Source organism: Gadus morhua, chromosome 20, assembly GCF_902167405.1.
Source record: "Gadus morhua chromosome 20, gadMor3.0, whole genome shotgun sequence".
Taxonomy (NCBI): domain Eukaryota; kingdom Metazoa; phylum Chordata; class Actinopteri; order Gadiformes; family Gadidae; genus Gadus; species Gadus morhua.
In genome coordinates, this window is record NC_044067.1 from 8,525,865 (window position 1) to 8,550,338 (window position 24,474).

Here is a 24,474-nt window from a genome sequence, read left to right on the forward strand (position 1 = left end):
TGCATGTTGTAGAGTGACTTCTTTTAGTTATGCGAATGGTTAATCTACCTCAAAAACAAACGTCTCCAACACGGATCTATTCAAGAATGAACACCCAAATAATCTCCCTCATCCACCAACTGCCATGCGCTATACTATTTCTCTGTTAGTGCAGGTGTTGATGTATGGATCCCTGTATGGATCGTAATGATCTTAACTGATTTCTTTATATATATAGTATATGATGCATGTTGATATATACCCCAGTTTGATCTTAACGTATTCATGAATTATATTTCTTAATCGTCAGCGGCCAGGCCACTTCCCCATCCTCTAGCAAGCATCACCCCCATGGCAACAGAGACGTGAGCCAAACGAGGGAGGATGCGTAATGAAGAGCACTTGGACTGTGAAGATGGAGTCAGCAGGTAAAGAAGCTAATTCGCCCCGAGCGTGGCCGTGAGCGTCAAGTATCCGCAGGGCGACTCAACAACAAACAAGAACAACGACGGGTATTTTGTTTATGTTGATCAGTCTTAAATGCGTGCAGAGCATGTGTTTGGACTTCACAATACCAGAACACCATTCTAAGGTACTATCCGTACTCACACAGTAAGCAGTGGTACAGCGTGAATAACACAATCAACACAGCTTAAACATTGTGAAGAGTTAACTGAATTTCAGTGTGTTACCTATGGCAGACTAACTGACTTGATATATTCGTTACGCGAACCTTGCTGTCTCATCGTCAGCTTGAGCTCCGTAGCTTAAATCAGTTAAACTCAAAACAGTGTTCATAATGCCAGGAGATTGTTGACACTCGATTGGTGAAATAGCATGGCTGCACCACCGACATTCACCACGTCTACAGACACAGCAGAAGCAGAAGGTAAAAACACCGGCAGGGAAAAGAAGTAGGCTCCCCGTCTACTATTAAAAAACAACAAACATGCTGAGCAGCAGGACAAGAGGAACAGGAAAGTTTAATCTTCTCGATAAGTAAACAAAGATTGTGTGTGTGTGTGTTTGCGTGTGTCTACGTGACTTGACAACAAACTGAGGTCATTTCAGCAGGCACGCAAGAGATGTGTTAACAAGAGACGAGTGCACATGTAAGTGTGTGTGCGTGCGTGCGTGCGTGCGTGCGTGCGTGCGTGCGTGCGTGCGTGTGCATATGCGTGTCTTGCCTGCGCACGTGCATGCGTGTGTCCGCTGTGTGTGCGTGTCGGCCGTGCGTGCACATATGTGCGTGCGTGTCTGCTGTGCGTGTCATGTACGTCATCAGTGTATTCACCTATGAAGCCCGACGAGGGCGGATTGGGCTGGATGCTCTCCTGCGTGTTGCTCTGGATCACATCCCACAGTCGCCACACGTAGCTGGGGTGGAGGATGTAGAAGGGCTGCTGGGGTTGCTGCCTCCGGCGCTCCACATAGGGCCCAAAGAGGTTGTAGTCAGGGCTGGCGTACCACTGAGGAGGCAGGGGGAGAGAGAGAGAGTGTCAGGGAACATCTGTCGAAGTCACCATGAAATGAGAACAGACTTCTCAGTTTTTGACCCTACTGAGGGTAATCTCTCCCAGGAAAACTCTTCACCCGGTTCACTGACGTTGAACAACGTCGAGTTTATGCTTGGTTGTTGTTTGTACATCAAAGTTAGCTTCCTGAAGAGAGTTGAATGGCTTTTGGTTGTGATCACGGCTGGTTGGAGATGAAAAGGGATCAGGCGTCACTAATGGGATGTCATGTTCCTCCTTCCCATGGTAAAGAGCCTGCGATGTGTAACCTATTTCGCAGCAGTTTGCAGGGCGGATGCGAGGAAGGCGAGCCTTTCAACCTGGCACACTCCAATAAAACCCTCTAGGATCTAAATCTTGTTCCTCCTGCGCTTCACTACATAGTAATTACCCGTTCTACTGGGAAATACAACATATAACCAAAGCCAAATTGGCCGTTTTATTGCCATGATAAATGTGCCGTTGCTGTCACAGTTTAACATGAAATGTGATTGGCAGATCGTAATCAATACAAATATGTTTTTCTTCTTCTGCCTGAACAAGTGGGGTAAAAACTCAGACACAAATTAATCGGTCCACAGGAAACGTTTACCCACAGGTAATCTCTATTTAGTTGGTTGTGGGTTATGAATACTAATCAAAACAATAAATAGAAGTCCCATATTTTCCAGTAGTATCATACCTTTTGAATCCTATTGGCTAAATGCCTCATGGCAGCTACTTGGCGATGTAACACAATGATGCATAGATGTGTATACAAAAATCTAGGTTACAGCAGAATGCTCTGACACACATTAACAGGCATCTTGGTCGTTGTAAAGCTTGACAATAATTGTTTCAATTCAATAACAGCGAACAACCCCGTGGTGAGACTGTGCCGCGTTCAAAGGGACCCACGGACGGATGCACAGAACACACTCAGAGGACTCATAGACGACGCCAGCCATGTCAGAACAATACATTCACATGTCAAAACAATAACCTTAAAGACGACAGCTTCTGTTCTTAGATGTCAAGGGGATTGAAAAACCAATAAAACTGCATGCAATCAATCCCTCAAAATGTGCACAAGAAGACAAAAAAGATAGTGAGTTTCAGAGCAGGGGATTCTGGGTACCTATTGAGCGGAATTCACACGCACACACGATGCGGGAGCTTTGTTCTTTAGTATTCTAGTCAGGCGGCCATCGTTCCCCTGCATAATCACACAATGCCGCCAACCCAAGAAAAAAGAAGACTAAATGTTGACAAGATGGAGAGATTGGCAATGGGGGGGGGGGGGGGGTTCTGCTTCCAGACGACGGATGCAAAGGCCAGAAAATGAGATGCACTTCATATGCGGGCGGCGTTTAAAGAGGAATTGGTCAGAATAAAAAGAATAACAGGATACAAAAACCGGGCCTAGGAGTCAGAATACATCCATCCCGAGACGTATATGTGAGACTTAAGAGGCACACGACCCGGTGCTGGGGGAGGGCAGAGGAGCGGAGTGAAATCACACGGCTTAGTTCAAGAGCGGCACAGCTGGAGTAAACAAATGAAACTGAGAAAACCTGTGAATAGTAAGTGAGAATGAGCCGGAGAGGCAGAGGGGGAGAGGACATGTCTTGTACGTGTGCGTGTCGGGGGGGGTAGGTTGCGCTTGTCGAGAATTGCAAAGGCGCGACCCATGTAGCATCAATGCATCTGACTTTGCCACTAGGTCACACTGCAGCCAAAGATTATCCTATATATTGCATGCTTTGCATAATGCGCTGGTCTGTGTCTGTCTCTGTGTGTGTGTGTGTGTGTGTGTGTGTGTGTGTGTGTGTGTGTGTGTGTGTGTGTGTGTGTGTGTGTGTGTGTGTGTGTGTGTGTGTGTGTGTGACCTACCATGTGTAAGTTGATGGTGTAAGGTGCAGGGTCCCATGCCACCAGAGTTACATTCTTGTACAGAGAACTGCTTTCAAACTGATGCTTAGGATTGGCCAGGATCTAGAAAACGAGAAAATGTGACACGTTACATCTTACAGTAAATAATAAATCAATCATATATAATCAACCCTGTCCCGAGCACAACAAAATAACTTTTAAGTTGCAATTTTCTTCATTATTGATGACTCCAAATCACAATTTGAGTTTACATCATTACACTGTTATGTGATGGCTCATCTTCCACTACTGCGGTTAAATGTTTCAAGTCAGAACTCAAAATCAGAAGACATGAGACAGGAGTAGCCATGTTTCTTTGTTATTCGTCAAGGAATTATTTTGAAACCTTCAAGCCTCCACCAGTAAGTGAGTCGATATGCTCTGAAATTGTCGGTGTCGATATGCTTTGAAATTGTTATGTGATTCTTTGTTGTTTTGTTTTGTTTAATTTGGAAACGATTTATCGTTACAACAATTTCATGTATAGTCCAATCATATTTAAGTAATCCTTCCTGGGAGCCGTGAGGAAACTCTTAGCCAGTATGTGTGGATCAGAGTGAGGTCAAGGAGTTCCCCCGCTACACACCCAGCAATAGCCGTCTAGTGAAGGCAGATATTGTACAAAGTCAGCCATCCCTGTTAAACAAAAGGGCGTATTCCATTATCGAAAATCAATGTTGGAAACATTGACTCAAAAATTGCCTTTTGCCAGTGAGTCTGTGCAAAGCACAATGCGGAGAGACATTCTGCTCCCTTCTTCACCATTGCTTCGTTCTCAATGTCAAACCCTTGCTAGGAACTCACCTGCGAGTTAATGATGCGAATGGTGGTCTTGTTTCCCACGTCCTTCTCAAAGCCCTCCGTCGGAGCCGCGTTGAAGCGCAGCACGGCGTCGTGGCTGTCTGTGTGTTACAAAAACAACACGGCGTTGGAAAGGATTGGAAGGTAACCTCAACGTCTTGATGCCAGGCCAAGTTATCATCTCTCAATGAGTAATAAACGTACATGAAGAACTAGACCGAGAACGACTTTGTGTTTGAAGAATGCGACTGCATTTGTACGATTCTTTGGAGCACGTAATTGTTGTTTTTCATAAAAATGTAATTTTCACGGGACAAACAACAAAATTAAAGACATATGGGGAAAAAAAGGGGGGGTGGGTGCTCACCCAGAGCTCTCTGATATAATATCTTAAATATTAAGCTTCCTCAATTCTACACATTATCTCATACATACAACTGTGAGTTTGTTTTTGAGAATGGGAGCATGCTGATACAAACGTATACGTTAGTCCTTGATTTCTATGCAGAATCTATGAGGTAATTTATTCAAAGTATATATTATACATATGCAATGGTACAAAATATCAGTAGTCAATCCTATGGTTTACAAAAGGAGGCGGGGGTGTGATCTCCTGACATCTCCTAAACACTTCTTCCACAGTGTGACTTGATTGATGCTCATCGTGATAATGAAAAGGAAAGAAAGAAAGAAAGAAAGGAAATGAAAACATGTCATCTCCTCCTGCCACGCTGCAGGTCGATGCGATCGCTACGTAGACACGGCGAGGAAGAGGAAGAGGAAGAACCCGAGGGAGCTGACACAAGAGTGGTTGATCCGCACGTATTAGGACAACACCCTTATCATCACCGTCTCCCCGTCAAAGTGTCGACGCCAGGGGAATGACAATAACACACAGGATCACCGGCTCCTCCACGCCTCCAACTGTATGCCCCCACATGTTGTATTGTACCCCAAATGCATGGGGGTATACAAGTCCACTGGCTGGATTCTGAGAAAGTGAACGTATCCTCCACCCCCCTGGTTTGTATGTGATCGATATGATCACCAGAGTGCAAGGGGAATCGCTCTGGGGCCAGGGGATAGGAAAGCATTTGCAGTAAGTAACCATGGGAAATTCTATACAATATTCATATAGGGGAGTATACTCACATCTTTATTTGTGAGACCGAAGACCGATCCAAGGTTAATGTCTTGCATGTGCTATGAATAAGTTGTATTGTACCTTTGAGCACTGTGCTCCATTAACTTATTATCATAAATACATTTACTTTTTCCTCTATTGAGTTCCATCATCGGCGGTTATGAGCAGGAAGCCAGAGAAGAAACCAGAAATCATTTAGCGATCATTAAGTCATGAAAATGTATTCAGATGTGGCTTTTTGGTGACGCATTCAGCTCATAAATCAAGACACACTGCTCTGCCCAGCATGCAAATATATGCCGCTTTTGATTCATAAAAAGTATTAGTAGTTCTCTTAATATCGGTGATTCTGGTCCTGTATTACTTTGTATTGGATCAAAACTAAATTTTGCCATATCGCCCACCCCTAACAGAGAGGCAACCCTGCTTCATAAAGTCTCTCTCTCTTACTTATTGGAAAGTGAAAATGTAATAAGTGTAGGCTACATGAGGAAGGTATAAAGTAAAATCAGACCATGGAAGACAAAATGGGAGTTAGAGTAGGCATTATGTGACGATTCGTGGAATCAATTCGATTAAACACATTATGCCTTAAAAAGCTAAGGATTTTGATCGGCAAATTAATAGCTTAATTTAAAGTAGAAACAACCCATAATAGATGACAGACAATGGAGTCACAGCGACCTCTACTGGCGGTCAATGACAACCGTTGAACGCCAGTAGATCGCTGTTGCTACCTACAGATCTTTATCCTGCCGGGGAAGGCAGGTTTTTTTCTACCGAGTCGTTCATATAGGCCTACCCTTATTTAATATGCACCTGCTTTCGATATTCGTGTTACTGCTTGCTTCTGTGCCATCACTATTGAAACTAACAACCACTGATTGACAGCTCCTGAATTTCACCTTAAAGGGATAAAGAAATCATGAAATGAATGAATAATTACCAAGAAATATACGGAGGCAATCAAGGATTAGCTCTTTACAAACAAAACATTAAATTACATAACATTTCAATGCATGAGTTATACATAATGTATATAAAAAAGAAGTGTGTTCACATATATCTATATAGATGTTGGTATGTAGTTACAATTTTAGTGCGCTATTATTATTATTATTTTATTCATCTGGGATGGTTGCTATTCTGTCAACGGCCACAGGAGGGCAGTAATCAACCATGGCAAAACTGGAAACTGAAGGGGTTGGATGGCTCAATACTTCCCAGCAGTAATGAACTCATCCTTCACAACTGTGTTTGTGGTACACACAGTTGGATATAGGGGGCTGTAGACTTAAGGGTACAGACAGACTGGCGGGGATCATCACAGGATTTCCCGCCTTAGACTAATCTGGGGTATGTGAGTCATTTATCCCCACACAATTATCCCATTAGAAATATGCCATCCGGCCAACTATGAGATCAGCCAAAAATAAAAATAAAACTTTTCCCCGACGACTTCTTGCATCATGATGATGGAACAATTTCTGCCCTTCAATAGGATGCATGGTCCTAAACCACAGGGTGTGCCACCAAGATGTTACGTATCACAAGGAATAAATTACTACCTAGCTCTCTGTGCATCATCTTAATCATGCTCTTTCTCAACTTTTCCTCCAGGCCTTTCTAAGTTGAACAGAGTTGCATGTGCGTATTCCTCTACATACAGGAGTTTAGATTGAACATGGTTTCACTTTGTTGCGCTGCCGTTTTCTGTAGAATCGCCGATGTCAAATGTTGGCCGTATCAGTCAGATGGGATCTGTTGACGCATGGCTATGGAGTTAGAATCATGCCAAAAAATCCACACAAACTAATGTATTTTGCTTCAGAAACAAATACAGTATGTTTTACTACAAAGAAACATATTTCTTCAATAACCAAAAAATATCCTCCAAGTACAAACTAAAATCTTTCAAGTACAAACTAAAATCTTTCAAGTACAAAAAAAAAATCCTTCAAGTACAAAAAATTGTTCTACAAGTACGGAAATCTGAAAGTTGCGCGTGGATCAGCAAGGCGGAAAATTAGTGTCAAAAGTCACGTGACAAACAAATGTCCTGTGATTCACACTACACAACAGCAGGTGGCATTGTTGGGTCAGTTTAAGGCCGCCAGGACGGTCGTCATAGTAACACGCTAAATAAATGGCAACAAAATAGGCTGAGAACGAATTCCCGATATGTTCAATAAAACGTAATCACGGCCAAAATACGTTTTTCAGAAAAACGTAATTGAGAATGCCAAATAGTTCTCTGGGAACGTAATTTTGATGAGATAGGGTTGCTCTGTCAGTTGTAAAAAAAGGCGGACGGACGTGGCCTCTATAGCAACGACCTAAGCTACCCAACACTAGCCGCGTTTACATGGCACATCTGATCCGCATATATTTCTATGCGGAATAGATCTGTTCCTAAAATGTGATCCGAATGTACTGTATACATGGCAGTAACAAAAGTGTCCTTTATGTCTCTCGCGCACACCTGACACATCTCTGAACCGGCGGCGACATAATGAACGTCTTATCAGTATTTGGCATTGTGAATTTGATTTTAATGAAAGCACAGCAGGAGAGAGCTTTTCTCTGACTGCTCCTTCAATTAAGAAGGAGGACAGCACAGCTACGTCCGATCTTTATATTTACCCCCCTCTCCGCCGCAAACAAGAGGAATTTGAATGCGAGTCCGAAGCCAAGACTGGTGGGAGAGAGTGGTCTCTCCAAGTTAAGAAGAATTTTTACGTGTAGCCTGCAAAAGTACTAGTAGCAGCCTAATCATTTACAGTTATCTCGGACTCGCGCGGACACTACGATACGCGAACACGTCATTAATAAACACCCATGTCCCGTCGCTTAGCAACCGAACACGCTTACCTGACTACTTACGGAGTGGTAACAAAGACGTGAATCAGGCAATAAATCCACTTTCCTTGACAGCGGTCAAGTTCGGTGTGCATAAAAGTACAGACGTGTAGCCTGTACTCAGTGGACCAATTGTGAACTACTGCAGCTGCTCTGTTAAACCCCAATCTATTCGGAATAAGTGTATGTCGATTAAAACGGACTACACCACCTCTTCTATTCGGCATAGAATTCTATGCCGAACAGATAATTGTATTCCGAATGAGGCGTATATATGATCATTTTCTATTCCGCATAGAAATCTATGCGGATCAGATGTGTCCATGTAAACACGGCTACGGATCAAAAAAAATATTGTTTCTCTCAATCAAAGCACAAAACAGGAAAACTGATGTCCATAGCCTTAACCCATACATGTTGTGTAAATAACAAGGACACGTTGGTGTAGTTGTGTTGAGTAATGTCACAGATATCGCCATTAATGTGCAGCCATCCGTTAGCCAATGGGATGAATGCTCATAGCTTCATATATTGCCCTGGAGGGATTAGGCCTACATTGTAACGAGTTGAAAACCCCATGCGTCGAAAAAAGGAGCACAAGGGTACCCTTTTGCGTCAGAGGCTGAAGCTAAAGTCACTGACCGTTCATCAAAAATCGACGCGCTCGGAGTGAGAATGTGTTGCAAACTAAGATTTTGGGGAGAAAAAAAGATCGTCCTGGCGGCCTTAAACTGACTCAACAGCGCCACCTGCTGTTGTGTAGTGTGAATCACAGGACATTTGTTTGTCACGTGACTTTTGGCACTAATTTTCAGCCTTGCTGATCCACGCACAAATGCCTTCAGATCCACGCGCAACTTTCAGATTTACGTACTTGTAGAATTGTTTTTTGTACTTGAAGGATTTTTTTTGTACTTGGAGAATATTTTTTTGTAATTGAAAAAATATGTTTCTTTGTATGTGTAAAACATACTGTATTTGTTTCTGAAGCAAAATGCATTAGTTTGTGAATGATGTTTTGGATTTGCAAACCACACTGAGTGTGTGTGTGAATCGTTGTGCGTGAGTAAAACACGTTTTGTGTGTGTGTGAATCGTTGTGCATGAGTAAAACACGTTTTGTGTGTGTGTGTGTGTGTGTGTGTGTGTGTGTGTGTGTGTGTGTGTGTGTGTGTGTGTGTGTGTGTGTGTGTGTGTGTGTGTGTGTGTGTGTGTGTGTGTGTGTGTGTGTGTGTGTGTGTGTATCGTTGTGCCTGAGTAAAACACGATTTGTGTGTGGCATGATTTTAACTCCACACATGGCTCTCAATGGTGGGGCAATAATGCCGGTGGCACACCGAATTCTGCGACCCACCGAAAAGTGTGACCCCAGGGGGCGCTGTTGCAAATTATCTGCAACATGCACGTGTGCATTATAACAAAAACATAAATAAAACATAAGATCTCCGTTGGGTCTTTCTTTTCTTGATACTAACATTAATTCTAAACAGCATTTTAAATGGTAGCCTATAATAGGAAATGCTCAAAGGTAAATCAGCGTAATTTAACACCGACTGTAGCTTTTTATGGGTAAAGAAGCAACGGTGAAGGAGCGTACTAAACGCCCTATCCATGTTATGGGTCTGTAAAATGCTAATAAAATCAATGAAATGTATTTATTAAGCACCTTAAATAAAAAGGTAAATGGTTGTGGGGAGATCTTATGTTTTATGTATGTTATTGTCATGCCTGTCTACGCTTCAACCTCGTGCATATTGCAGAAAATATGCAACAGCGCCCCCTGGGGTCACACTTTTCGGTGGGTCGCAGAATTCGTTGTGTAACACCGGGACATGTAATCTTTAAATCTCCTTTAGAGGCTTCTTGACAGCATGTTTCTACATGTGCCTTTGCTCTTTACTTTAGGACTAGGTGTTGAATATTTTAATATTGGCCTCAGTGAATGCCTAATGAGCTTTCTTTGCAGGAGACGGTCCCCCCCAATAAATCAACGTAAATCCCACCCGTTCTGGGCCCTGTGTTGAAGACCCACCCATCCAAAGTCAGAAAATATATTTACTTTGAGGGCAGAAAAAACCCTATCAAAACACAGGTAGGGTGGAGCAACGAGATAAGACAAAAACAAACACTCCAGCATAACTGGGAACATTAGTCTCCTTTGATAAACAACCGGAAACAGATGGAGACTACTCCAAACGCTGTTCGCGGTTGACCCAGAGTACACTCTCTTCCAAAAACACGCACGTAACTGCAAGTGCGCAAGTAGGTTCACTTTTGTCCAACACGCCGGGCCGACAGTTTTGCTTCATAGTTACTTCACCACATTTCCTCTCAGCGCCGCGGAAGCGTTGCCCGGCACCCGCGCTATGTCTGACCCACAAAGCGGCTAATTGGTGGCGCTTGTCACCCACACACCATACACCCACGCAAACAGGAAGAGATTGATGCAATAAAGTGAGGTCATCAAGTGTGTCCCCGTTTAATATGAAAAGCCGAGGAAAGATAACACACCCACCCCCCACCACCACCCAGCCCCCGGGCACTTTGGCACCAGGCCTGGGCACTTAGCACGTCACTCTGTTAGTCTAGCATTAGCGACGCAAGAGGGTAACCTTATCGCGTGTGCCCAGAGGCTTCAAGTGAGGAGCAGAGCTAGCTAGGGGGCAAACGGTTCTCCAAAAGAGATCCCTGGGATGAAGCTGTATGCGTGCTAGGCAGCACGATGGGTTATAGGAGGAGGGGGGGAGGGGGAGGGGAGGGAGGGGGTGCCTACTTCTTTTTTTCATTCTAGTGGGCCATCTGTCGCTGAGTTCACACTCTTGCTTCCTGAAGCTGCCAAGCGTCTTTTGAAGAACAACAGATAGGCCTATATTACCCCCCACCCGTTATATATGCTAGGAGATAAACTATGTCGTGTGGTCCAACACTGCCATATTTCTTCCAGTGGAGGAAGATAAGTCACGGGGTACCACCTAAAGCATTTTTATCTGGGAGGATTGTCTGCATTATTCATATTTGTACGGCGGGTGAACATAAACGTGGCCCGTCCATTTACCGCAGTGAGAGATGAGGGCCTTCAGAAATAAAAAAAAACACAGCCTCCTTTAATGTGGGACAAGAAAGAGTTGAATCAATGAGCCCGTCGATTTGATTCTTTAATAAAACCTGATTTCATCGTTGGTTATTGCTTCAGAAGTTCTCCCAATACTAGTCATTAATAATGGACACAGGGTTTCTTGGCAGTTGGCCGTCAAAAGCAAGCACATTTACGACCCTACACTTTTATATTTCATAGACTCAATTATTCAATTGACGATTAAAATGATCGCTAAGCTACACAACTCATCCTGAATGATGTCATCGGCTCATGTGCCCCCCTCTCTAATGCCTTCTCATCAGTTGATGACCTTATGCATGACCTCATCCACTCTAAAGCAGTCAATAAGGTGACATCATAGATATCAGATAGCTAATGGACAGTCTTTGTCATATCGTGGACAAGCACGAAGGGAAGTTCTTGTGCTGCTCTCAGAAAGTTATGCCACACTGAAAAGGGAGACACACTGTATGCTCATGCGATTAATCGATCAATCGTTAGGATGGATACAACCCAATGTGTGTGCAATGAATATAGATATATGGGCCGATGTTGATATTCGCTCATTGGCTCAATATGACATATTAGTCTTGTTGTATTGATGAATATAAGATTGAGCTTAAAGGTAAGACATGTACAGCTATTTTCAGCTTGAAATGTGCTCTAAACACATAACTTCAAGGCTAGAGGGATCTAGGCTAATTGCACCGATTCTGCAGCAGCGTAGAGGAATCTCATGTTACGTTTCATCAGCAAGCCTCGCTCCTTGAGGAGGGGCAGGGTTGGGAGAGAGCGCAGGGAAAGAGAGAGGGACGAGCAGCAGAGTTGGTTTCTGTTTTCAAAATGTAGCGGGGAGCTAGCTTGACTTGACATCTTTTGTGTATTGTAATCTTTAAAAAATAATAACACGTATTTGGTCATAATGCCCGTCGCTCTCCACTCACCGATCTCCTTGCCGAGCCCCGAGTGCAGGATGGCCCCGGCCGAGGTGACCACGGCGCAGGTCTTGAAGCCGTCGACGCCCGGCCGTCGGTAGAGCTGCTCCAGGCTGAGCTCAGGCACCAGGCGGGCCCAGCCAAGCGACGAGAAGGGCTGCTCCGAGCCATCCAGCGTCCAGAGCCGGGCCTGCGCCTTCAGCTCGCACAGCAGCTCCTTGGGGCTCTGGCCCAGCCTGCGCTGGCCCTTGAAGGCCACGTGGTGCTTGTTGGCGCTGAGGTAGTCCTTCATGGCGCGCTGCAGCCGCGGACTTAGCATGCCGGGCGACACGCGACCCCGCCACAACCGCTGCACCACAGAGCCGAACTTGAGGAAGTAGTACTCCTCCGGGTCTGTCGAGTCCCCCCCGGGCCTGTTCCTCTTTCGGTCATCCGCCTCCTCCTGCTCTTGCTCCTGCTCCTGCTCCTGCTCCTCCTCCTCCTCCACCTCCTGCCCCACCTCCTCCGCCTCCTCGACGCCTCGCCCGCGGCTCTCCGGGGGTCCGCTGGGCGTCCTCTCGCGGCTGTGGGTGCCCGGGTAGGACTGGGAGCCCACGTTCTCCGTGCCGAAGGAGGACCAGGCGGCCAGGCTCTGGGGGTCCAGGTAGTCCACGCCCCGGTTGGCCTCCTGGCTGGCGTACATGGCGTAGGGGCCGCCGCTCGGGTTCTGGCCCGTCTCCAGGCCGGAGCGCGGGGCCGGCGAGGCGGTGGCGGCGGGGGGCTCCGGCTCCGGCTCCAGGGCGCGCATGGCCGTCGGGTTGGGTCTCGAACCCGTGACCGCCTGCAGCTGCTGCTGATGGTGGTGGTGGGAGGCCTGGATGGACGACAGGCGGCGGGTGTCGGGGTGCATGGAGAGCGAGGAGCCGGCGGAGGCCATTGGTTCGTCGACGCGGGCGTCCAGGAAGTAGGAGAGGAGCGCCAGGAAAAGGAGGGCCCACGCCAGGATCAGCACCAGCGCCAGCCGCCGCCACATGTTGGACCTCATCACCAGGCCAGACTCACATAGAGGCCCCGGGGAGCTGGTCCACCCCTGCTGCTCACACACAGAGACAGCTCCGCTGGGCTAGGAGGCCTGGCCTGCCAACAGAGGGAGGAGTTAGGCAAATAAACAGGCTTGCCAGCCTTAAAACGGTTATGCGGCGGTCGAAGGTCAGATCTCACCTGCACGCCTGCACAGACACTTCTACTGTTTGTATGTGTCCATGGGCTTTACGGCATGCAAAAGGACCCTAAAAGAGGAACAGGAACGTTAGTGGGGAGATATTTTAGACAGACAGGCACACACAAGATCCAAAAAAGGAAACCATTATTAAATGCTTGAATGCTTTTTTCAATGCTTGAGAAACATTTTTTAATAGTTTGTTTTCTCGTGCAGGATGTCCGAGTACAGAGTAGGGCTCGCCGATTAATTGAATTTTGATCGTGAATTCGATATATTAGCCAATATAATCTAGTTTTTGTATTTATTTTTCATGAAATGTTTTATAGAACAGCTGGACACATATCTGTTCATTATTTTAGATTGGGTTAGGGTTGGGTTTAGTTCTCAGTAAAAAGGGTTTTCCGGGAGAGACATGTTGAATAAATACATCATACATCATGATTTCAATATTGACCAAAATAATCGTGATTATGATTTTTTTCCATAATCAGGCAGCCCTAGTTCAGAGTTCGGTTTCATTGTGTTCACTGTAAATGCATCCTCCCTGCTATTATAGGATGCCCAGTGTCCTGAAACCCATTTACAGGTCAAAGTATAGACTCTCCCAGGGCCTTGTTTTTACTCAACATGTTTGTTAATTTTGCAAGGGACCTCATCAAGTCCAATTACTTTATCAAATCGTGCAATGCTGACCTAGTAGGGAGAAAAAAAAAGGAATTGCAAGTGTATTTTTCCCTTGCCTCCGACAAACTGTACGGCCAAACACGAGATTGCTCCAACAGAGTCGCGCAATCTCCTTCTAACACGTTGGCCTCTTTCAGCCTAATAGCGTAGTGAGAGGAGAGAGAAAATAATCTACGGGAATAAACAAGTGAGCCATTCAATTGGCTGACACCGGAGCGCTAAGGTCTCCTGCGTGGTGGGTAATGATGTGTTCCCCCGGCTCCTAGCATCGGAGGGGGGCAGCGTGTCCCCCTCCTCCCCTGTCCTATTTACGGCCCTCGGCCATCGGAGGCAAGCATCTGGCCCCGAGTCGAGGCCCAGTGGGCTGCTTCCTCGTCTCTGGTCCGTATAGCAGGACCTCCAGGCCACCCACCGTTGGCCCACACAAGGAGGCCGCGGTTCATGCACTGACGGGGGGGGGCAGCAGGGGGGGGGGCAGAGGCATCTATGTTGGGCAATAACCCTGACCCCGAGAGACTGATGCATGAGAATGCAGGCTGGCTCCCACACACAGCCAGCTGTGATCGGCGGTCCCAGAGAAACCTCTGGCCCTAGGGTCGGGGAGCAGGGGGTTATACTGCTCCGATGTAGCAGTTTGGACATGCCTTCCCAGGGCAACACTTGCTGGGGGGTCAAAAGGTGACCTAGTGGAAAATTGTCATTTAACCGCTTGAAGGGAGAACAAGGTCCGAACAACCAATCCGGAAGCGTGCTTCACTAACTGCTGTAAAACAAGCAAATGTCTGGCACAGATGGAGTAGCGTGGGCAGAAGAGTCCCGTCTTGCCTGGTGAGAACCAGAGAAATAAAAGATAAGGGAGGGAGGCATAGGGAGAAGAGGTAAGAAATGTCTCCGGACAACAAGAGGTTAAAGAAACGTCTCCCAGTAACAGGGTGCTGGGGAGTCTCGCGTTGAGAGAGCGACGACGGTACGACTCCCATAAAAAATGTATTGAGCTAAAAAACAAATGGAACGAAAGAAAAGGGGGTGGAGATAAACAAGGAAGGACAAGAGGCGGTGATTCTCAGACGGGAGAACAGGAAGAGGAGCTTAGCTAAATGCTAACAGGCCCCTTGCCTGCAGGACGATAATTAGGTGTTAATTAAAGAGCGGAACTAGCTTGAAAGGTAGCATTTATGCGACACACACACACAGACAGAGACAGAAACAGAGACAGAGAGAGAGAGAGAGAATGATAAATTGCCAACCTTCTTCTATAGCCAATAACATGATTGATGAAGTGTTTTGATTTCCCCCGGAAAAGGTATTTACATCTTAGAGCGTAATGGCAGCAATTGGGTTATAAGTGAAAGACAATTGAGAATAGTAGTCGACTACGTGTTTAGCACTGATGTTTCTACTTAGACTAATGGACCAATACTGCAACAGTCGAAGGAAATGTGAAATGCAAGCAATCATTTGTGCATCTTGAAGAAGAAGCATGATACAGAAGTGTGATACGTGTGCGCTATATTTCTCAGAAAACTTGCAATAGATAAGACCACAAGAAGGAAGACAACCTTGTATGAACCTGCTTTGATGATGTGGCAACATTTCGTAAACATCACTCATGCCAACATGCATGGCTGCAATGAATTCTAGATTGTATGGAAATGTTTTATTTGCATCTGTCGTGACACAAGATCAAAATACATTCTCAGGATTTAACTGTTTCGGTGAAGGTGATTTCAGATTTCAACATGTTGAAATCTGCCTTAAACAGCAGCCAAGGAAACGACCTGGTGCCAACAGTGCAGGGCACACAGAAGAAACTAGAGCTACAGACTCTCCCCGACGGCCCGGTGTGTCAGGGGGGCTGTTAGGTAGGAGGTCGTTGTGCTCTATCTAAATCTGTACCCTTCCTACCATACATCAAGTCCCCTTCGTCCCAGCTTCAGCTTAATTATTCCCAGAGCCAGGAAGGTGAAGAGGTGCAGCTACAGCCTGGCTCGTCTATGGGCTTCGAGCGTCAACTCCTGGGACAAGAACATTTCACTTCAAATGGGTCGGTCACCCTTAATGCGCCTATAACGCAGAGCGCTGACAACCTTTGTATTAAGCATTAAAGCGTCCGTGCATGGGTCACATTCAAGTGTGAGGGCAAACTAACCATGGGTCCGAAAAAGGTTTTGACTGATGAATATGATCATATTTAGCCAATGTGTCATTGTTAAATAATGTCAGTTTTAACTTGAATTTGTCTGCATTATTCGATTAAACCTATCCATGCTTCCCATTTTCTTCCTTATTTGAAATATCTTCTGATCATTATTCAGGCCAGAAACACCAGAGCAGAAGAAAGATCAAGAAAGAGTTCAAAGTCATCCTCTTTACCCAAGCCAGCTGCTACAGACCAGAAGAATACATGAAGTAAATTTCTGGTTTTCGGAGGGTGCTGGTATTTGCATTCAGTTTGCCGCGGTTTGCCAGTGTTTTTAATGAATCATTAAATAAATATGTAAACGTAGAAGGCCTGAATGTTAATGTTTATACATTAAATCAAGAACCAGTAGGCCTGACGCCATAAGATTTGCATGCAAATAGGAGACGAAAAATAACGAAGACAGACATGCCTTGTGAGATGCGTGTGAGCAATGTTAACTCGGCTGAGGAACACGACCGTACAAGCCGATTGTGCAACAGGGTCATAGCTTATCAATTCTATGAATACCGGAAATTCCACTTCTTTCTTCAAAGTGCTGGGTTTCTAATCTGCAAAATAAATCATGCTTCTTTGACACCTCAGATGATGTTCAAGTGAACCCCAATGGGAGGTTGGTGTGACTCAAAAGGACTAGACCAGATTTTACACTAGGCCATCTGGCCGTGGCCATTTTCACACCTAACCGTGCTCAAATCTGCCAGTGTGAGTGTGGTACAGATGCTAATGAGCCGACACGCGCACACGCACGGCTACGCAACCTGAGCTGGATGACGTATAGTCCATAATGCGACGACCATGGACATAATAAAGGCGACGAGCCTTCTTTCCCATTAAACGGTAAACATATATCCAAATAAGCAACAGACTCAGCAAAATGCGAACTGTATTCTCTGTGTTGTTGCCCATTGTTGTTAAAACTCTGACCGGCGGAAGACTTTATTATGGTCGATGCAGCGGACGCTTGCATCGACCATGGCCAGATGGCCTAGTGTGAGTGCAGGCCAGAGAACAATGGGGCCAGTTTAGCACGGTTAGGTGTGAAAACGGCCAACGGCCACGGCCAGATGGCCTAGTGTGAGTGCACCCTAGAGATGAATCTGCAGCATGAAGCATTTAGATCTCTGGCACTGCGGCTTTCGACAGGAAATAAGAAGATAAAGTAATGCAAAAAAAAATGTGGCACATTCGTCTCAAAATAGAAACAAGTCTGTTCCATGGTAGTATCAAAACAATAATAAGAAAATGTAACACACCTTCAATAAGACATATTCATTTGCAGAGCTGGATATTCTTTCTACCAGACAGATTCCCGAAGGCAGAAGCAGCATTAGGCAGTGTTGTATAGTAGCGAAGTAGAAATACTTCGTTACTGTACTTAAGTCGTTTTTTTGGATATTTGTACTTTACTTTACTACTTATATTTCTCTGTACTTTCACTTTTACTTCGCTACATTTTGCGAAGAAAACGGATACTTTTACTCCGCTACATTTCCCTTGAAACCTTCGTTACTCGTTACAAAATCAACTCATCTTTAGAAAAAAAAAAATGAATCATGAGAGATATGAGAATAACGTTGGGGACTGTGGTAGAACACAGACTGCGAGCCTGTTTGGCGAATCAGCTGTCCCAGCGCACGTTCGCAAAGCCCCCTTGCTTAGTTACTGTTGCTACGTCGATCAAAACTCCTACGACTGTCAACACACAAATGCATTGCTAGGACGAGGGCAAGGGCTATCAAAATTCTACTATTTGTATCAGGCTGGTTTGTACACGCAGTATTACAACACTATCTTATACACTTCAATACGCTGTATATGTGCCATTTTTGCTACAAAGCTAATTTAAATACCCTTTTTGGGCAGGGACTTAAGTTTTCCGAAAATCCGCGATCCTGGATGACACCAAAATCAATATTAAGTAACGTGTACCAGCGCACACACACACACACGCACACGCACGCACACACACGCACACACACGCACACACACACACACTTTCGGTGCTGTTTTAATAATGCACCGAATTAATTTAATTTGTATAGCACACTTTAACACTGCAAGGAGGTTTGAGTGTCCTTGATTTAAAATGAGCGGTGAGGAGGTCCTGGAGGTAGGTTGGACCGGAAGTGTTTATGGCCTTGTGGAGTTTTGCCTATTGTGTTTGTGTTAGTTGAAATAAACTCCATTATTCTCAAAATTCTGACCCTTTGCTTTTTTATTAACAGCAGTTACTTGTACTTTTACTTTCAGTACTTAAATACATTTAATATCAGAAAAGTACTTTTGATACTTAAGTACAGTAAAGATCAGATACTTTAATACTTTTACTTAAGTACTATTCTAAAAGGTGACTTTTACTTTTACTTAAGTAATTTTCCAGTAAGGTATCTGTACTTTTACTTAAGTATGGCTTTTGAGTACTTTATACACCACTGGCATTAGGTCATTTCAAGTCATCGCAGAGTGTTTAACTACTACAGATACGGCCCATAACAGCCAATAAGAGTCCTTTGTGAGCATAACCAGGCCAAGAGGTTGAGACAGATACAAAAGAACGATACAAAAGAGGCAGCAACAAAAAAAGACAACATTCTCATCAGAAAGAACACGGAATAGGAAGTCATTTTCGGCGCTATCATCCCGATCAAAGATAAAGTTACAGACAAGGAAAACAGTCTGGCGTACGGTACACAGAACATTGCCGCCTCTCTTCTTACTTAATGGACCCCCGGCTAGAGTTCCTCGTCGTTGCGGGTCTCAGGGGGCTATGGGGTGCTTACCGCCACGGATATATCAGACGTCGGTGTCTACGGTTACACCGAGCATGTCTGACCTCACACAGCACGAGTCCCGGTGTTGTGATCAATGCTGCGATGAGACGTGGACCAGCTATGGAGAACATGCAGAGCACGTCGAGCATAGCAGAGGCCGTGCCTTTACACGTCACGGGGGCCTCGAATATATACATGTTCCCGGTGTGGAGTAGGACTGCTTCGTTCCCCGTGTTCGCAGTGTGTTAAAGGACCACACCGGTCTGGGTGATTACCCCGTCAAACCATCAATCACTGTCGTGCTGATCTGTGGTAGAGCATTTAGTGTGAGCGCACTGACACCTCCGACTTAAACAAGGGAAGTGTAGCACCTTTCAGGACAAAGAACTGGGAACCGCCATGTAAGAAACTTTACCAACATGCCGTGACAAATCTCTTTATGAAAATACGGAAGGGCAAATGCTGTGTCACTTACGTTGGTGCCGATGTAAACATGCAGGGTGGGTTCAGTAATAGGGATGCACCGATCCGATATTTGTATCGGTATCGGTACCGATATTGAAGACATTTCTAGATCGGGTATCGGTGACAAATGGGCCGATCCATATTTAAAAAATATATATATATTATTATTATATATTTTTTTTACGTTTATGTACATACTTGAATCCTATTCCTACTACCTTGCTGCTTTGATAATTGAATTTCCCACGAAAATGTTCTCACGGGATTAATAAAAGTGTATCTATCTATCTATTGGCTGATCTATTCAGTTTCTATGCTGTGCGCTGTGAGTGACGTCATAAACAAGCAACACGCCGTGCGGAGCCTACAGTGATTGCAAAATGGAGCGAGCAAAAGGATCTGCTATCTGGAGCTATTTCACTTTACCTAAGCCAGCAAGCTCCACGGCTACATGCAACATATGCAAAGTAAATGTCCCGAGGGGTGGTACTAAACCTTCTAGCTTTAATACCACAAACCTTATAAAGCACCTCCAAAAATTCAAGTCTCATGATCCCAGTCTTTTCCCCTCAATGAAACTTACAGTTTGTAGCCATAATTTCGCGCTGTTTTTCTATATCGGTATCGGACCGGTATCGGCCGATACTAAACCTCAGATATCGGTATCGGTATCGGAGGTGAAAAAAGCGGATCGGTGCATCCCTATTCAGTAACCGTAAAAAATGAGACAAAAACAGAACTAAAAAGCAGAAACGGAAATGAGCAACGAAAAGGGGATAGAAATAGAAGCAGGAGTGGTAAAAGAAGAAAAAGAGGAATGAAGAGAAAGCAACCGAGAAGGTCAGCAACGAGAGATGAGGGGAGCGAGCCGGAGCTCGAGTGAGAGAGGCAGAAGAGCGAGAGCGATAGAGAAGGAGAAGCAGGAGCAGTTATTCATCTTTGATAGATGGAGGGGAACAGCATCACCTTTATTGTCATCCCAGCGGGGGCCCGGCTTCCAGGGGCTAAACACTTCCTCTGGGCTGCCGCTGGCAGGCTGCGGTGCATGCAGGCGCTCAGACACAATGTCATAACCAAAGCCTTCTCCACATTCCCCTCCATTGCCCACTGCCTGTCTCCCTTTTCCACATCGCAGTGACCTACATCCCACTCCGTCACAGGCGGACATGTTGGCTGGTGCAGAAACTACCACCACTAAACGTGTGTGTGTGTGTGTGTGTGTGTGTGTGTGTGTGTGTGTGTGTGTGTGTGTGTGTGTGTGTGTGTGTGTGTGTGTTTGTGTGTGTGTGTGTGTGTGTGTGTGTGTGTGTGTCTGTGTGTGTGCGCACTCACACATGAGCGCGTGTACATGCACACGTGCGTGCATTTGCGTGCATGTACGTGCTGTTGTGCACTCGATAGCGGGAAAGAAAGGTCCCGTGTACCTCTGCGGGGGCGAGTGGGCGAGATGTGGAGTGAGTCGACCACCAGCCGTCCCCGCGCCGCTGGCACCTAGCATGCGAAGCTGAGATCACACCACAGGCCAGACAGGCCTGCCATTCCAGCCAGCTAACCATCTGCCAATCAAACAGGACGGCAGCACGCTGATGGAGCCACGGCTGCCCGCCCGTATATGTTCGCCGTCCCGGTCCCAACAAGCGGATGTTCCACTTGATTGTAGCACGGGACAGACATTAAGGGGCGGTTAATGAAAGATGGCCTTCAGAGAGGGAGAGCAGAATGGAAGATAGGGCTTAGGAATTTTAAAACAAGTGTTTTAAAAATGAAACACTTGTATACTTGAATAGTTGGGGGGGGGGTTGTACACCCAGCGCATGCTGCACTTGTAAAAGCTGGCTTTCAAAGGGTTCCCGAGCGTGCTTGTTTTCACAGTACATTGGAAATCTTTATCTTATTATAAAGTGTTCACAGTGTTGTTGTTCTGTTCCATTTGAGTCAGAGAGAGAGAGGGGGAGGGAGAGAGAGACAGGTTTTTTTGGAGGGGTTTGAGTCACAGAGCCAGCCGAAGAAAGCCAGCGTGAGAAAATGAGCGTGAGAGAGCGAGCCGGCGAGCGAGAGAGAGACGTTTGTCGTGCTCTCACTTTAGCCACCGGCGACAGCAAATCACCCAAACTCTGGGCAAAGACAGACAGACAGACAGACGGACGGACGTGCGGACAGACAGACAGACAGACAAAAAGACTTACATCTGGGCTCGACCATGGGCTAGTGGTGGGGCTGAAGACCACTACTACTCATGAACGGCAACCCTGAACGTGTCCACATAAGCTACTTGGAGGAGCTGGAAATGTCTAACGTCTGAAGGGGTCATCCCTATGTTCCCAAGGTCCTATGTTCCCCGGGTGCAAAAGGTTAGGGTCAGGTTTAGTGTTATGGTTAGGGTGAGGGTTATCCCTAAACCTAACCATAACCAATCGGAGGACAGCCATTCTAACCAATCATAGGCGAAAAAGGCGGTACTTGCCCCTACCATCCTACGAAAAAAATGTTCCCCGGTCACATACAAAGCAGGGAACATAGGTATGCTCCATGTCTGAATCAGATCTACCGGACATTAAAACAGACCTTACACTGCCAGCTCCGTAATGATATATCCCCAATAATAAAGTCTGTGTAATGTCTGATTCAGCCCATGTCTGAATATAGCAGGTCATTGTCCGGAGATTTCAGAGTGTGTAGCTGCCTTGTTCTTCTTCTGTTTGTTGTGAATCACTCTTTTTCTTTGATATTGGGATATTGAAAAAACTAACTCCGGCTGATGTGTTCTGTTCCTTCTCTTGCGCACTGTAGAACACAAACACACACACCCCAAGTCTAAAGCAAATTAATTTAGTCAAAACCTCAGTCCTGCAGGCAAATAAAAGGCAGGCAGGATAAGACCATTTGTGGTCTCACACACACACACACACACACACACACACACACACACACACACACACACAGCTGCTGGGGTTTGATTTCCGACCTTTCCCCCCGACCGCGGGGCAAGCTAAATCTCATCAATCTGCTGGTTCCAGGTTGGTGAACACACCCAAATCTCTCAGCCAGGTGCCAGGGAGAGGAAGTCTGTCTCACACACACACACACACACACACACACACACACACACACACACACACACACACGCTCCTGTCGCCTTCCATCTGCTCGACACCACTCTCTGCCCTGATCCAGCGCCTTCATCAGCGACAGCCGTGCCCAGCACTGCGGGGCGCACATCGTGCACGGCACGGAGTAGGCAAGCGCACAACACGAGTGCACGTGCTCCCAGGGACTGTTCACACGCACCGCACTGCATCCCAGTAAATAGACAGACTGCCTGCCCTTTGGCCACAATACAGCAGCGTGTGCCTGGATAGACAGACTCAAGCTGATTTGAGACTAAATTTAGTGTGCACACACTTGGGCTGCTGGACTGTGGAAAAAAAAAATCACAATCGCGATTATTTTGTTCATTATTGAAATCACGATTATTCAAACGATTGTTTTTGAGATTGAAAACATGATGCATTTATCAGCATGTTTCTCCCGAAAAACCCTTTGTAATTGAGAACTTTGAAACTTCGCCTTAAAGAAATACACTAAATGGTCAAAAAAAAAATGTTCAAATCTGAAATGATGTAGAGATATGTATTCTGACGCACAGGCCACAGTCAGAGCACAGGTTGAGAAGAAGCGAGACTACAGCCTCCCCCACGCATCTACTCTGCCACTATCTGACACACAGATAGCAGACAGCCCACAGACCTTGAGGAGAGACAACAGCCCGCCCGACGCCATCAACACTGTGCCTTCCCCCATCGCTGATGCTGGCTTGGCGAGGAACGGCCACCCCCCTCCTCTGCATTCCCCCATTGACGATGACCTCCAGCCTCATCTCTCCCATAGCCACAACAACATCTCCAGCCCCAATGTCTCCTCCCTTTGCGATTTTCCAGCCGAATTTAAAGGTCCCATGACATGCTATTTTATGTATTCTTTAATAGAGGTATTAGTGGGCAACTAACACAGTATTCAAAGACGTTCCCGAAATTCAGCCGTGGTGCAGAGTTACAGCCACTCCGAGCCAGTCGCACATTGAGCTTCCCCCAAATGCGCTGTTTTGGTGTCTGTAGCTATAATGCAAATGAGGAGGAGCGAGGCGGGTCAAGGAGGAGGGTGGGGGTGTGGCCCTGAGCAGCTTGCAGCCACGGTACCATGCGCTCTGTTTACAGTGGATGTATCGCAATGGCGAGGCGCACACAGCCTTTAGCCGTGTTCTGTAAATATTCTAGAACACACAGGAGTCCTGGAGCTCTATATCTAAATATATCATATAGCCTACATAGATATCTATAACATATAATATATATTATCACGGCCAAAAGGTGTGTGAGCCGATATTATGAATCTCAAACGACCGCGTTGGGTTCTCTGACGTTCCTGGTTCTTCAACGTCCACATCAATGTGAAGTAGACTGAACCGCGACAAGGAGGAGAAAGGGATCGTTGCCGGGCAGCGCTTAGGCACCTCCGCCTCCGGCGGTGGTCCCTCAGCTGGGCTCAAGCGGGAGACATTCGCCGCCAACAATCCCTTTCTCCTCCATGTCGTGGTTCATGTTCTTGAGGGAGTCAAAGCCAACGTTCCTTCCCCCCAATTCATTCTCAACCTTGGCTGAGATAGTCTCGTTGTAGAAATACCAGAGACGAGAGTCCGACGTGTTATGCGCCATAACACCAAAAGCAGAACGGTTATCATAATAACAATGAGGTGTACAACACTTGCGTTACAGTCCTGGAGCTCTATATCTAAATAATATCATATAATACATAGATATCTATATCATATAATACATATTATCACGGCCAAAAGCTGTGTGCGCCTCCAGACGATATTATGAATCACAAACGACTTTGTCGGGTTCTGCGACG

The 24,474-nt window shown here is 45.8% G+C and overlaps 1 protein-coding gene across 1 annotated transcript in view; it reads right to left on the minus strand.

The window, feature by feature from the left end:
- Nucleotides 1-24,474, minus strand: part of LOC115533216 (beta-galactoside alpha-2,6-sialyltransferase 2) — a 41,219-nt gene that overhangs the window by 7,746 nt on the left and 8,999 nt on the right. The window contains exons 2-6 of the mRNA XM_030343579.1: nucleotides 13,440-13,507; nucleotides 12,249-13,355; nucleotides 4,209-4,306; nucleotides 3,366-3,467; nucleotides 1,274-1,448 (exon numbers count right to left, since the gene is read on the minus strand). Of these exons, the coding sequence (XP_030199439.1) occupies nucleotides 1,274-1,448; nucleotides 3,366-3,467; nucleotides 4,209-4,306; nucleotides 12,249-13,263 (1,390 nt within the window). The 5' untranslated portion in view covers nucleotides 13,264-13,355; nucleotides 13,440-13,507. The remainder of the gene's footprint in view (nucleotides 1-1,273; nucleotides 1,449-3,365; nucleotides 3,468-4,208; nucleotides 4,307-12,248; nucleotides 13,356-13,439; nucleotides 13,508-24,474) is intronic.